Source organism: Lycorma delicatula, chromosome 9 (genome assembly GCF_047948215.1).
Source record: "Lycorma delicatula isolate Av1 chromosome 9, ASM4794821v1, whole genome shotgun sequence".
NCBI lineage: Eukaryota > Metazoa > Arthropoda > Insecta > Hemiptera > Fulgoridae > Lycorma > Lycorma delicatula.
The window spans coordinates 129,082,091-129,094,349 of record NC_134463.1 but is presented as its reverse complement, the minus strand read 5'-3'; the positions used below and the strand labels follow the sequence as shown (position 1 = coordinate 129,094,349).

Below are 12,259 nucleotides of genomic sequence, written 5' to 3'. Positions count from 1 at the left end.
GTGTATTATTTTATAACTGTCTAGCGGTATAGTATTCCAGTGCTAAATTTTTATCAAAAGTCAAAGTTTAATCGATTCCAAATTTCAGACCAGAAACCGCTTAAAAAAAGCCGGCAAAGAGTTTCATAACTTTTCTGGTGAAAGCTGGCAACGGTTCATAACGTTCTAGTCGGCGTAGAATTTCCTTAATCGAACTTTACCTTTCGTTTTTCCTGTTTATGCCGTCCTGTCTTCTAAATCCGCACCGAACGATCGCGAATATATCACAATTTTTTTAAAAGGACTTCGCAGCAAATGCACTACAGTTCACGATACTGCAGTTCAATAACTACAGTTCACAACAAAGCACACCGCACTACAGTTCACGATTCAATTGCGACTAACAACATAATATATACTAAAAATACCACAACGATATCGTTCAAGAACGTTGAAATACAACAACATGCGTCAAATACTTACTACAATAGTCCGATTAAATACTTAAACCTTGCTCCACGAAACCGTACGGCAGATATAAATTTGAATTCAGCACGTACGAATAAGATCTCATGTACAAGTAGTTTGGGTCGAGTCATTCTGTCACTCCCACGAGCAATTGAAATTATTGCTTTTATACGTATAATAATATACTATTAGCTATCACTTGTCCGGCGCTGTAGCACGTCGATGATGATTAAAAATTTTGTCGAGTCTTTGTTATCGATAACGATATTCAATGTTTAATGTTTAAAATCGATAATATCATTAGTAATGCTTCAGACCGTTATTCGGTTCAGTGAATGTATTTCAGTTACTAGACGCGGTACGAGATACAGGGTTTTTTTTATTTTGTTTTTTGTTTAACCTCCAGGATCACCGTTGGGTATTGCTTCAGAGGATGAGATGAATGATTTGTGGCGTGTGTAAAAATGCCACGCCTGAACGGGACCTCCGGATGAAGGCCGAGACGCTATCGCTCGCGCCACGGAGGCCGGCACGATACAGTGTTAACAGTTCATTTTTATAACGTTTTTAGTCGGCGTTGTTTGTGAGAATTTTAATTTACCCTTGTTTTTGTGCCGATCGGGTTTAAACGATGAGAGATTCAGTCGTGAATCAAACCGGAAAAATCCTTAAGTAGCTCCGAAAAAAAAATCTGCCAAGTATATATAACCTTATAGCAATACTAGTTACCGTTAATATAGGCGGATTGCTCGCGCAGCATACAATCCACGCCGTAGGATCTCAGTTCATACACAACATATGCTCCCTTACACATAGGCTATTTAAAACGGTACGTCATGTTTTGCTCGCTTTGTAATTTTGTACAGTTCATGGCATATACGCACACAGCGAAAGCACGGCTCGGTTTTCGCGGTAAGTTTTACCCGGTCACGCGGAGTAGGAGATTTGCGTCAAAGCGGCAATATAAATGGTAATGAGTATAATCTATAACCCTGAAACTGCAATCGCAAACATTGCCCGTAAAGCAAATAGCGCAACAGGCGTTAACGAAAGAAAGTTTTTGATATAACAAAGAAACAGAAAACTGATGGTAAGCATGTTAGCCCTAAATAATCTCGAAAGCGTATTAAAACGATTGAAAAGTTGGACGATTTTTATTAAAACCGCTATCAGAAAAAATTCATTCGTTTCCTTTCAATCACGTGCTTCCTAATTTGAACAAAATATTAAATGCGTGCAACCAGTTTCATTTTACATTTATGTGCAACCGAATCGGTCGAAAGGCGATCCTTTCTGTGATTACACAAACTGTTGTGATTATACAAACTGAAATTGTGGTGACGCTCATTTTTTTGTCGTTATTAGGATTTTTTTTAACTTTCGTTTTACGAATATCAAATTTTAAAAATTTGTTTCGATTTATCACTGAAGTACTCCATGACCTAAGGAATTGGAAATTTTATAGCCGCATTAACAAAGATCCGCCGATTCAACCTATATTGAGCCAACCCGATCCGGTCGCGGTCCTTACACTCGATTTTTCGGAGATCAAATCTAATTATTTAAACTTAATCATTTTATATTTAATCAACTGAAGACCGTTCTTTTTTAAAAGGCCACGTTTTAAGAATTTTAAATCTTCCTAACGTCACCTGGTACTACCCGAAGGACTCATTCCGTCGGGTCTTCCGACTAAAATCCTAGCGACTACGCTTTCGTTCCCCGTTCGCTCCACGTATTCTACCCGGCGCATTCTCCGACTCCTATTAATACTAACTACGCGTATATATCCGCGCTCGAATATAATCTACGCGGCACAAAGTTCTGACGTTTCTTTTGCTGCTCAGTACGTTCATAATTACAGAACAGATATTTTTCTCAGAATTTTATTTTCAAGAACTGTAAACTTCCTTTCACTCACCGATCTCAACGACCAAGTCTCACAACCGTAGAAGATACATAAGAACCGGTAAAATTATTGTTTTATAATTTTCATTTTAACCCTTTTTAATAGTAATCGAGAACTCGATGGCTTAATCGCGTTATAAACAAACGCGTTTATAAATGTAACATTTTATGTAATTCCTTACAAATTTTATTAATGCAGGTTAGAATCGTTCCTAGTTAAGTAAATCGATCGACCCTTTCAAAAGACCTACTCGCGCCAAGAGTAACCCCAAAATTTGAGCCGCTATCCATCGTCATATACTGCGTTTATAATTTCTCTTCGTTCACTTTTTTCCCGTAGCGAGTAATGACTTTGGCATCGTTTTCAGCCGTATTTCTACTGTCATCTATTACGTTCAAATCAACCGCACCGCTTAGTACGTCGATATTTCTGCTCAAAGATAAATCTTATGTTGTAGTTCCTACATTTCTGATAACTTATTCTTACGCAAAATTGAGAAAAAAAGGCGCTTCGCAATGCTTTAACCCGTTACAAATATCAAAATCACCGAAAAACCGATTCCCTGCACGAAGTCTACCGTTAGAATCGTCGTATACGCGTTACAAAATAGAAGTAATCACTCGTTTTACGATGCACGTCACATTTGTCGAAGAAGAAACTACACGACACGATCAGATAGTCGAAGGCGACGAACCGTTATAACATTACTTACAATATTGCCGTCTGAAAAGGACTTATCTAAGCGTTGAAAAATTCTTGTTTCGTTTAATCGTAGGTAACAATCCTTAAACGAACGAGTCATCTCTAAAAACAGCATTAACCACCCCGTCCGCATTAAAGCCGCTTACAATTATAATGTATTTATACTTGTAGAGACTACTGAAGAAAGCCCATCGATTTGACCGAGAAAAAAACCAAAAAAACCGGAATACAAACGTAAAATAAGTATAAGGTTACTAAACTTGACATCTACGTAGACTTTGGGCCGAAATACCGTCGCGGCATTTTGTCCTACGAAATCCACCAAAGCGGACCGACAAAAGGAGAAGTAAACACAAAAGAAAAAAATTAGAAAGAAGCGATATAAAGAATAAGGCGACGTAATTACTAAAACGTTCTTTAAAAATAAGATATACGTACCGGTAACTTTATATATACTGTTGACCCTCTGTACGTGTCTCGTCATAACTTCGATGCAAGCTTCTTCCGTGCCGTATTTCTGATAGAATAGATGATCCGCTTGTAAATACAACATACAAGTAGTCTTTTTAGGATCGATGGCCGCTCTCTTATGTATGTGTTGTCTAGATAACAACCAATCGTCGTGAAGCATAGTACTGTGGCCGGTCCCTCCCATTATATTGTGTCTATTACCGTCGACCGAATCCTCGCCGACGTTGGAAATAACGCCGTTTTTACTCGTACCGACTAATATTTTATCATTAAACGATCTAATAATTGTTGTATTTGGTCCGACTTTTACTATACGTATTTTATTATTACTATTATTATTATTATTATTATAATTTTTGTTACTATTATCACTGGAAGATGATGAGGATCCAGTCGGAGTCACACTTCCGTCATCCAACTGGTAAACAGTACGCTGCGTAGAATTATTATTAAAATTATTATCGGTAATATTTACAACAGTCTTTGAAGATAATTCGATATTATCATCGAACATCATAAGCCATCTTTTATTTCTACTTCTATGAGGTTTTAAATGTCTATTTTTTAATAAAAAAGACGGCATATGATTTTTTTGTAATTTTTTATACAATTTTTGCGACGCGCAAGTCGCGGTTACAGGTTTTCTAACGTCCGAACCTTTATATACAACGGTATGAAAATAGTTTGGTAATGTAAAATTCCGCCGATAGATATCGTCGTAGCCGTCGTTATAACCGACTCCACTGGGATCGTATTTATTATGATGATATGTTTTTTTTGTAGGCGGTAAGTATCTACTGATCGGCTCTATATAATATTCTTCCGATTTTGTCAATATCGTACCGTCCAATAAACCATCTGATGTTAACAGACCTCTAACGACCGCCTCATCGTCATCTGTAACAAAACAAAACAAACAGTCAATGTCAATTACGATTCTGCAAATTTAATAAAATTAATATGTACATAAATATATATATATGTTATTTGCAAGAAAGAATCAGGAAGACCGGCTAAACGCAATATGCGCCTCGGCCTCTCCTTAACGACAACCGGACAGGTTCTTATGCGAAGCTGCCGGCACAAAATAACAAATGCACGAGGATGACGTTCGTAAAAAGATTATATCCTCAGCACAGATTCAGGAAGTGACGTAAACCGATATTCCGAAGAACACCGCCGAGGACGAAGGGATCGATGATGACGGGAGAGGACTGACTGAAAAAAGTAACGTCGAATCCGCCTACAAAGGGCATAAACATCTCTACAAGGAGTTTCAATGTTCTCTCTTGCGGGTGGGCGTCGATCACGGCCGCAATTTACGAGGATTATCTTTATCCGATTCGGAGGCCGCACGATACTCAACTACCGCCTCAAATATATTTTACAACAAATCACTTTTTCATCTACACATTAAAACACAGACTTTGTTAAAAAGAACATCGCTATGAAAGGTACGTGAAATATACAAAACTGAACGATAAAATATTAAGAACGAACTAGTAAAAAAAATCTGTCGATATCTTCAACTAATTTGAAGAAAATACGTGCAAAATTTAATCGGTTTTTAATTTTTTAAATTGAAATTTTAACAGCGTTAATCAATTATCTTAATTTATAAACTAAATATGTTGTATTTATGTCGATTTAAAACATAAAAACCGCTTTACCGATCCGATTAATTCTCTTACTTTGAGAATGAATTTTAACCGGAAATCTTTCTAGATATCTTCCTCATCTGATTTTAGTAAAACAGAGAGCGTATCGAAATTTACAGCGTCATTTATCACGCAGAAATATTCTAAGTTATTAGCTAAGTTGTGTTTTGTAAGAGACATACGATTCCTGTAGATTAAATTTTGAAAAAACGAATTTAGTAATGAAAATCGTGCAAAATATTATCGGTATATCTGAACAAATATTTTTGCCGGTAAGCGATCGGCGTTTCTACGGCTACTATTTATACAGTCTTATACATTTGTACTGTAAAACATTTTTTATACTGCTTATACATCGTACTATTAATACATTTTTTATAAAACTATTTCGAGGCGTTTGTATTTTCACGTTATCTCTGCGTTCCGTACAGATTTAAAGCAAATGATTTTCGCTTCAAAGGCTTTATTTATTTAAATGTGCGTCCATTATTTTCATTTATATGTGTTTTACTCTTCGGAAAAGATTACGCGTGAACGATATAACCTCTTTTGCGAGGCACAAAGAACGAACTAAACTTACTACTAACTACAGATAACAATTTAAATAATTAAAATCTTATCGATTTTTTTTTTTCATTTAAAATATTGACAAATAAACCGCCCCTTCTTGATGAAAGATCGATTTATATTCTATCAATTTTTTGCTGATCGCACGAGTTGATTTTCATTAATGATAATTTGATATTGTTCTGTGCCCGTAAACCAACATTTACGGGTGTTTTAACAGATGTAAAATTCTGTTGAGATGCTCAAGTCCGATTTATTCGGTATCGAAATCAAACCGTACTGTTGTGTTTTGAAGCTAATTTTATCAAAATGTTTATTACGCTTACCGTACGCATATTCCCGTCAAAGGTATAATTCTATCTCTTAAAGTTCCCCCGATAAGTCTCGGTGAGTCTTCAACAAACCAAAAATTTGATGCGATATCATTATTTGACGTCCGTAAATAAGAATTACTGTTGTAATTCGATCGGTTGATACATTACCATTAGATATCTAGAAAATTTGAAACGTTAACATTTTAAAGGATAGCTTTTGTATGCGTTTCTATCATCCGCTCTTTTATTACCTAAGGGTTTTAATAACGGGAGTTATTTATTATATTTTAATTATCGCGATACTTAAATTTTTATTGTCGATAACGAATGCCCACGCATGTGTGTGCGCGAGCACGCGTCCGTAATAATAAAATTACTATTGTTTTTATCATGTTTATTTTAATTTTTTTATACTTATCTATATTTTATTACAATATAGCTACTGAAAGTAGAAGCGAGTCTTTTTTGAATAGTAATTACATAAATAAATAAAGAAAAGGGCGATGTTTTAATTGTATTATTATTACTAAACATATGTGGAGGTCAAATACCGGCAAAAGGCAACAGCGGGAGGAGGGATGTCGAATAATGTTTCACCATTAAATGCTGTTTATAATGTCCTCTGTTTTTGTCGAACGGGACAAAGCCTCCTAATTATGTAGTCGGTCAGCTCTGCCAACAAATCCTATTTCCACGAGTCCTTGACGCGAGCTCTGGGTGCACGCTAGTATACGAGTATCGTTATGTAGCAGGATGGAAAACGGTGGAAAGGAGAAAACTTGGCGCCTTAAAACCGATTCGCCTCGGCTACGGTACGTTAACCCTAACAGAAGAGTTCTTGGCCTTACAGGATGGAGGCTAGAACGACGGGCCAGCACTCCATCATCTCTCTCCGGCCAAAATTCCTACAGGAAAGCCTCAAAACAGGATCGGGAATTTGGTAATTACCGCGAATATTACGGAATAAGATTATAAAGGGAAAGAGTATTGTAAGAAGGTTCGGTTTTGTGGAATAACCGTATCTCGGTGAAAACTAAACGTAATGTTTTTAAAACTTTAGTCGGATCTGAACTCCGGACTCTACACGAAACGATGAAACAGAGACTAACGTCTGTAGAGATGATGTACTGAAGGAAATGTTGCCAAATTACACTGATGGATAGAATCAGAAGCGATAGAGTAAGAGAAATTATGAAGGTTACGTCATCTTTGATAGCGAATGTAGCAATTAGACGGCTAGTACGGTACGCTCATATGCGCAGGATGGATCCAGACGGATCGCCTCTTCAATGTGCAAATTGGCAATCGTCAAATAGAAGGAAGAAAGGAAGGCCACGGAGAATGCGGGTCGTGATGCGGTGAAGAGTACGGAGAAGCTCGGTTTGTTGGACGAAGCGATTTAAGATAGGAAGGCTTGGAGAGTAGGATGCGGGAAATAGACGTAACGGCTGTAAAAAAAACGCTAAATAAAATTAACTAAATATATATAGCGCAAACCGGCAAAGACGTACATAACCGGGAAGCTAATGCTCTGGCTACCGACGGCTTTGCCCTTGACAGATTACAAATTAGGAGACAATTGAGCGCAGTATTAAAGCATGCAATTGCAATGCAAAAAGTTTTGTAAAAAAAAAGTTTATTCTACTATTTGTGTAAAATTTTGAGATACGGAGCCCACGATGACCATATATCCGTAATATCTTCACCTACTGAACCAAAAAAAAGAAAAACAAAAAAGAAATATAGTAGTATAATAATAGATAATCCACATTGAGCAGTTATTGTACAAAATTTCATAAAAATCGGTTAATCTAGTCTAAAGATACCAAGCAAAATGAAAACGGATGGAAAAAATTAGGTTTATTACCCGTAACTTCTGAATTAAATCGCCCAAATACACAACCACAGTAACATACTGATGTAATGGAATCATTTAATTTGTACAAAAATCTGACACCGCATTACTTCCTTGAATGCATATTAAATTATACGCATTTTTAAAAATTAAAAATACGTAACATTTTATTCAATTATAACTTCTGATATTTTTTCAATTTTTTTTTATTGTTATTACTGAATTATTATTTACTGTAAAACTTATTTTACAATAAGAGGTTAATAAATTATTAATAAATCAATATATTTAAATTAAAAAACAAAATTAAAACAAGAAAAGGAGATGAAGTCTGATTTTAACCGTTGTGTATTTAAGATCATCCCCCCTTATAAGATCCAAATATTTCATTAATTAAAATTTCATTTGCCTGTAACTCTGGAACCGATGAAAATAAGTACCACTTACGACGGTCTATCGTTGAAAAAGCTCTCGATGAAGTCTTATTACTGCAGTTAAAAAAAGAGTCCAAAATCCAGATTTTTTTGATTTTGAGCTGTTTTGGACAATTTTGGCTCAGTCGACTGCAATCAATAGGGTAGGTGTACAACTAGATGTTACAACAGTCCTAAATCCAAAATTTCAACATCCCACGGCTAATCGTTTTTGGGTTATGCGAGATACATACGTACGTACAGACGTCATGCCGAAACTAGTCAAAACGGGTTCAGGGATGGTCAAAATGGATATTTCCGTTGAAATCTGAAAATTTTCGCGATCACAATACTTCCTTTACTTCGTACAAGGATTTAATAATGCGATCCGTCGTGACTTGAATAAGTCCAGAAACAACAAAACAAAAAAAGGTTTGTTGTCTTGATTCCTTTATTGGAGGTTTAGATAGTATCTCGGTTACCTAAGGAGAAATAAATTATATGAAAAATTTTACCTAACCTTTGAGTAAATTTTTTGACACACGGCTTGGAACCCGAAAGGTCTGTACGTACCCGCTCCACGACCGATTACGAGCAAAACTAAATCGTATACAAAAATCAACGTGCCAAATTTTATCAAAATCTAGTCTTGAGATAAAAAAACGGCAACAAACATACATTCTTCGTGAAATTTTCAATGCTAAATTTTTTTTTTTTTACTTAACAGGGGGGTTATAGAAAGTGAAGTGTAGCAAAACCCTCGACGTACAAAATTATACCCGATTAGTTTACGTTTTCTTATGTAGTTCACCGCATAGTTATACGGTGTAATTATATAGCCGGAACAGTTTCTAATAAAATATACAAGCGATGAATAATTTCAAAACACACTATATTAATATATATTTCAATTGCTGCTATTAAATTCTACTCTGGTTAACTAAGAGAAATAATTTTGCAGAACACAAATAAATTAAAACGAACAAGAGATAAATATTAAAAATTAAAAAACACTACTTCCCAAAAAAACATTGCTTTTTAATGTAGGTAATGCGATTAATTACGTCCATTTCTGAGTATATCAGTTAATTTTTGTTCCGATTTCGTTCCGTCGTGATTTTCGACGAGTATTATACTACAAAATACCCCGTTTGAATCTTGAAAATCGGACGGTTGTCGGCAGATATATTATAAGAGCACCCGATTGTAACTCCCAAAACAGCGCCTCAGGGGCACCCCGTTTGTTACCGGTCGACGGTGATGATCGGACTAGCCTCGCACAAGGGGCTCGTATCATCTCAGTGCTCTCTAGCCTCACACACAGTCCCCAAGAGCAGCCCATTATTATTATTATTAAACAAATTTTTTTTATTAATTTATTTAATATTATTTTACTGAACATAAATTTTATTCTATTAATTTTTTAATAATTACTTATTCGACCGATTTGAATCGTTCAATTTAAACACGGCTAATACAATGATAGAGGCTCACAGTTCACGTTCATAAATTCAATTCATTAAAGTTTGCGCTTCAACCGAAAAATTTCCACTACCGCTTATTTACTTTCTTTGCCTGTTTAGCCTCCGGAATTACCGTTCAGATATTACTTCAGAGGATCAATGACGATGATACGTACGAGTGTAAATGAGTGTAGTCTTGTAAAGTCTCAGTTCGACCGTTCCTCAGATGTGCGGTTAATTGAAACCCGACCGCCAAAGAACATCCGTAGAAAAATAATCGACTTTACTAGGACCTGAACGCTAAAACTCTCGACTTCCATATCAGGTGATTTGCGAAGACGAGTTCACTACTACTTACTACTACTTATATATAGCCAATGACACTCACGGTAAGGTACGGATTTAAACGCGGGGTCGTACATATAAATCGGTTCAGTCGTTGAGATACTGTGGTGGAAAAAAAAAATACACAGTACATGTATGCATACATCCTAAATACGTTACTCTGCTTTTGGGCAGTCGTGTAAAAAACTGTATTTAATCAAACACGAATCGGTATCGGTAAACCTATGAATCTACTTTAATAATGATGAATATATAAGTACTATCAGTCGGATTTACATTACACGATTCTCATACGTAAAAAATCAATTTTTCATATTGAAATAAACAAGCACGATTTAGCAAAATGAATGGATGCGCAGAACGATATAAATCGGTGAACGGAAGTAAAAGGGGTTGTGGCGGTGCATGTGATCGTGCACAACACAATACCTGTACTAGTATTACCTACTGGAAGTATAAAACTACTCACCTATTTGGAAAAAAAGTAAAAAGAAGCGACAGAGAGTACTACTAGTAGTAGCGCGATAAATTTCACGTAGAAAGGAAAGGAAAAGAAGAGTAAAAAGGTAAAAAGGAAGAGTGAACGAAGAAGCGTAGCGGAAGGGGGAATGACGCACAGGAGGAGGGAGGAAGAAAGGAAGAGGCTTCTTGGCTATCTGTATGGAAATCTTTTCAATATATTTTCTTTGTAACGTTTGAAAACAGCCACCTATTTCACCTTACGACGACCCTACAGCCTGCTTGATCGAGTAACGTTTGCGCCCTATTCTTCTCCGCTCTTTCACGGCGCTTCTCTTCTCGATATCGGCAAAGAATATCAACTTACATTAATTTGTCTTACGTTTTATATTATTCCACATAAATAATATTAACGATAATAAAACGCTCTGAGAGATCTTCTATGAACTAAAACAAGATCGATTGCGTTTTTTCTCGATTTCAAGTACAAAAAAATCTGATCCGATTAACCTATTATTTTCTTCTATTTTAAATTAAACAAAGAATTTCAAGTTTCCCGCTACATCGTGCATCTTTAAATATTGCGCTTTACGTGTTCAGTTAATAACTTTATACGTTTTTCTTAGCCTGGATGATATTGTTTTATGTTTCACCCGGAAACTTAAAAAATCCCTTTCGGCACGCCGTAAGGCGGACGTAGATTTCATCGGTGCAAAGTAGGGGATAAAAAAGACTTCCACCTTAAAGTTAAGAAAAACTTGTACGTATGGAACAAAATTTACTCGATACGACAACGGTTCCATGCAAAAATAAGTTTCACATATTTATCGAACGGCAAGACCCATCTTCTTACAATTCCAGCAACATTTTGGTCATCCTTTGCCTTTAGGATCGGTCATATCAAAGATTGTTTGAGATAAATGTTTTAGGTGATGTTTAGAGGACCTTAAACCACTTTAAACATATTTGATACTGTGCCTATTAAGGGAGGTATTATTTTTTTGTATTGCAAACCCCACTTTTTCCACCCCGTGGGTCAATGGTTTGTGATATCAAAAACCTTTACTTATATAGGTTTTAGACCCTTATCCAGAGAATAGTAGGAACTTTAAACCAATTCGTTATTTTACTTAATAAGAAAGTTATAGCGATATTTTTTTTTAAAAAGGACTCTCCATTTCCACCCACATGGTCCGATTTTCCCCAATAACGAACTCGACCGAGATTTTTATATTTTATGTATAAATTTGAAAGTGAGGAAACTACGGCAGTTATCGTATCCACAAGAAAGTGAAATATATATATATATATATATATATATAAATGCACATATAAATTTTTGAACTGACCAAGGTTTTGGGGTCTGGAGGATGTAAAACGAGAAGAATGTCGAAATTTCCCGGAAGTCGAATCACGGTACCCATTACAATAAGTAGCTTTGTTATGAAATCTACCTAAAAACAAATAAATGTACATACGGTAAGTTACAAGCTTCACTTTCCAGTGTTCCTTCACGTATCGGATCTTATTTATTCACCGGTGATGAACAAAGACAAAAAATATATATGAATATTTACGCCAATAAAAGATAAAAATCAGTAAAATTTTAATCGGTATAGACCTAAACTTGGACCGAATAATACGGCTATTTTGCAT

The 12,259-nt window shown here is 35.7% G+C and overlaps 1 protein-coding gene across 1 annotated transcript in view; it reads right to left on the bottom strand.

The window, feature by feature from the left end:
* Kul (Kuzbanian-like) overlaps window positions 1–12,259 on the bottom strand; it is a 383,998-nt gene that overhangs the window by 108,234 nt on the left and 263,505 nt on the right. Inside the window, exon 4 of the mRNA XM_075375246.1 lies at window positions 3,497–4,426. Coding sequence (XP_075231361.1) covers window positions 3,497–4,426 — 930 coding nt within the window. The remainder of the gene's footprint in view (window positions 1–3,496; window positions 4,427–12,259) is intronic.